The sequence below is a fragment of the Echinops telfairi genome, unplaced genomic scaffold (genome assembly GCF_000313985.2).
Source record: "Echinops telfairi isolate 266 unplaced genomic scaffold, ASM31398v2 ScPeMD7_443;HRSCAF=831, whole genome shotgun sequence".
NCBI classification, from domain to species: Eukaryota; Metazoa; Chordata; class Mammalia; order Afrosoricida; family Tenrecidae; genus Echinops; species Echinops telfairi.
The window spans coordinates 17,196,024-17,200,149 of NW_022104341.1; the positions used below are offsets into that span (position 1 = coordinate 17,196,024).

Below are 4,126 nucleotides of genomic sequence, written 5' to 3' on the forward strand. Positions count from 1 at the left end.
AGGATAGCAAATTTCAACCCACGAAGACAATTCATGGATCCTAAATGTCACATGCCACAGATACCATGAAACCGTATGCCCATTAGTAGCCATTCACTAGCAACTCAGCAATTATACAGGGAGATTTAAACTTAGATAATATCTTCAGGAGACTAATTTTGCCCGGCTGTGGAAATGTTACGTGTCTTTTTTATTGTTTGTACCAAAAACTAGCAATAAACTAAAATTCACCCACTACCTAAACATTTTCCACCACAGTGCTACATTAAAAAAATATATAATAAATGAAACCGAGCCAAATTACTCCACATTTATCTTGTGCCTATACATAGAAGCTAGATGTTTTTCCACAGGTTATCTTTAGCTTTTAAAATATTGACAAAACAAACCAGTCTTCACAGAGAAGATACCTGTTACAACAATGTTCACAAATAAATCGAGGATAGTTAATATAGTGAACAAAGTTATTTTTATAAGCAAACCATAATTTGCTACATGATTACAAAACAGGAGGATGGGAATAAGAGGTTCCTATTGTAATGTTGATGTTTAGCTTAAAAATCATGTGTATTTATAAAAATTTTCAAAATATAACTCAACCAGAACTTCATGGCACAATAATATTTTTCTAACAAAACGATCATATTTTACACTCCTTTGGTAAGGTTTTGTTTACATTATTAGCTTCTATCCAGGTCACAACCTTAAGAGTTGTACCTAAATCTGAGGGACCTCCTATGCCACAGAAAACCTCAGTCTTTCTATACACAAATGCAGCCCACTAAACATGTAGACTCAACATAAATACTCAGTAAGGTAGAAAGGGCAATAGTCAGAGACTTAATAGACCTATGACTAAACTGGGCTCTATTACCTTGGGCTAATCATTCTCTTTGTGAGCTTTTCTTCCCTTCCTCCTCAGTGAAAGAATCCAGATTTTAATCAGGGTGATCATGAACCCAGCCTCTTGACCTAGGAGCAGCAGGTGCCTGATATCTGACTAAAGAGATACAAGCAAGGTGGAAAGGCAGTGGACACGAATTCTATAAAAGTTTCCTTGAAGGCCCTGGTACCAGAGTGGTGAAGCGGTGGGCTTTCGACTCGCATAAAGTTAGTCTCGGAAACTCACAGAGGCAGTTCCACCCTGTCCTATAGGGTCAATCTGAGTTGGAATCAACTCGATGGCAGTGAGTTTGAATCCTGTTTTTTTCTTAAAGGTAGTGTGCTCTCCTTAGTCACTCACTGGTCTTGCTGCCTGAAGTGTGACTTAATGACTGGAGTTAGAGAAGTCATCTTGGGCAGGAAATTGCTAACTGAGAATGGCAGAGCAGCGAGATAGCAAAGTTCTGGTCCCTGAAAGAGCCGTACCACCCCTGGATTGTCCACCTCCAGACACTTTACATGGAGAGGAAGAAACAAGCTTCTGTGATTTTAAGCAAGTAATTATTGCTTGTACATATAAGGAAGACCTACTCCTAAATACAGGTAATAGCTACTGTAGTTTTAGGGGCCCTCTTAACTGTGTATCAAAGAACAAATGCATTACAAGACTAAAATAGCCAAGACAGCAAGAAAAGTGAAATAAATAAATAGAATATTAAGAAAGAAATGACAGATGTGATATTGAGTTACTATAACCAAATATATGTACATACCACGGGCTGATCTTCATTAATGGAATTGGGGCACATGTGAAAAACACTGTTAGCAGCAAGAACGATTTTCGGCCCCAAACATCAGAAAGAGCACCAATAAGTGGGGCACTGAGGAATGACAACAAACCCTAAAAAAATGTCAAATTAAAAAAATTTTAAGCTGAATGCCCATGAGCAAAACAAGTTTGTTTCTAAATACCCATCAAGCTTTAGAAAAATATAGAAAGTTTCCCCAGATAGCTTAGAATCCTCTGCCAGGTCTCTGGCAAGTTATTCAATAATAAACGCTCTAATTAATTCTCAATAATAACTCCAGATTAGCCATCTAGAAATATGATATGTTATTTGGGTTTAGGCACACACTAGTTACCTGTTTATAAAACTTCACGGTTATATTGAATAAAGAATTTTAAAAAGCATAAGGGGGACTACTCAAAGAGTTTGTGAAAACTGTGGAATTAAAACATAATGAAATTCTTTCGCAAAGTTTTTGACGCCCACTCATAATAACGAAGATTTTAATGTACTGAAACAGTTTTGTAAGTGTTGTGGAGGTTTTTCCCCCCTTAATTGTTCTGTTCTTTTTTATCTATATTCTTGAAGTTACTGTATATACTCGTGTATACGCTGGGTTTTTTTTGCACATTTTAATGCAGCTTTTGCAGTAAAATTATGTGCCTTAGCTGATATTTGGGTCGGCTTACACTCAAGTATATACGGTAGTTCACAAAAGCATTTAGATCTCTGGACCACAACTGTAAACACATAAAGCAGAATAAATCTGTTATGATGTGGTTTATTATGTTGTGGTTTATAATGTTTCTAAGTGTTATGGAGGTTTTTCCCCCCTTAATTGTTCTGTTCTTTTTTATCTATATTCTTGAAGTTACTGTATATACTCGTGTATACGCTGGGGTTTTTTTGCACATTTTAATGCAGCTTTTGCAGTAAAATTATGTGCCTTAGCTGATATTTGGGTCGGCTTACACTCAAGTATATACGGTAGTTCACAAAAGCATTTAGATCTCTGGACCACAACTGTGAACACATAAAGCAGAATAAATCTGTTATGATGTGGTTTATTATGAAGCAGATGTAGCTACACAAGTTACAAAAGACCCAGTTAGTGTGAAAAGTATTGCATAATCCCTTTCAGGTATACTGTTATCTAACTTAAAAAATTAACACTACTTAACCAAATATACTGGCAGATTTATATTTACATAAGTTGTGTGTGTGAAAGCTTACATGTGTACGTATATACTAATTAATTCTACCTTTACTCCTTGAATTAATCCATTCATCAGAAATGTATGTTTAGGGAAGGTTTCATGCAATACCTGAAAAATACAAGATACAAGATAATGTAAGAAAAATACAAAATACAAGATAAAAATCACACGTAAAATTTTCATTATGCAGTGAAATATCTACATTTATATTTTGGGGGGGGTTGTTTCTAATTAAGCATTTACTTTGAGATAATAGTAGGTTCACATACAGTTGTAAGAAATAAGACAGCAAAAAAAAAAAGAAAGAAGACAGCAAGATCCTAAGTACGGTTTATCCAAATTATCTTGATAACATTTCACAATAGTATAATATATTGCAATAAGGATATTAATGTCAATATGTTATTGATCTTACTCAGATTTGCTATTTTACTTGTACTAATTTGTATGTGTGCCCCAACTTGTTTTAGTTCTGTGCAATTGAATGAATACATGTTGGTTTGTGTATCCACTACTGCAGTCAAGATAGGGAACAGATTCATCATTAAAAGATTCCTGTGTTGCCCTTTTATAACCACATAAATGTTCATAACAGCTTTACTCATAATAGCCCTAAACTGGAAATAGTCTTCAACAAGGGAATATATCTATACCAATGTTTCCTAAAGTGGACAATAACTGCCCCCTAGGGAGTGCTGGAATGACCCAGGGGGGCTGCAGATACCTATACTTTATATTGGTTTTTTAAATAGTTCTACTGGCATATAGTTCACATATCATACAGCTTAATCATTTAGTATATTAAGAGTTGTGCAATCATCACCGTGATCAATTTCTGAACATTTCCTTCTCATACCCACTGTTGTTAGCCCCCTATTTCACCTATTCCCCCCATTGCCATGCCTTTAGGTATTTATTAACTCAGTTACAGCCCTTCAAAGTACAATTTAATTTTACTTATCCAAATTTTCAGATGAGACATATGCAGATGAGTAAATACTAATGATCTCACTGCCATCAAGTCAATGTTCAGTGACCCCCCCCCCCAGGGGGGTTTATGAGACTGTAATTGTTTAAGGAAGTAGAAAGCCTAGCTTTTCTCCCATGGAAGTGTTGGTGCTTTCGAACTGCCAACCATGCACAAAACACTGGTATATTGCATTTTAATATGTTATAAGATACTGAACTGAGTACTTTACATATACAGTGAACCCTCGCCACTTCGCGCTTCGACTTCCG

General features: G+C 35.7%; 1 protein-coding gene across 1 annotated transcript in view; it reads right to left on the reverse strand.

Annotated features, from left to right (window-relative positions):
- The window catches only part of MFSD14A (major facilitator superfamily domain containing 14A), a 23,147-nt gene extending 21,370 nt beyond the window's left edge, over positions 1-1,777 (reverse strand). Inside the window, exon 1 of the mRNA XM_045291959.1 lies at positions 1,656-1,777. Coding sequence (XP_045147894.1) covers positions 1,656-1,691 — 36 coding nt within the window. The 5' untranslated portion in view covers positions 1,692-1,777. The remainder of the gene's footprint in view (positions 1-1,655) is intronic.
- Between the last annotated feature and the right edge of the window lie 2,349 nt (positions 1,778-4,126).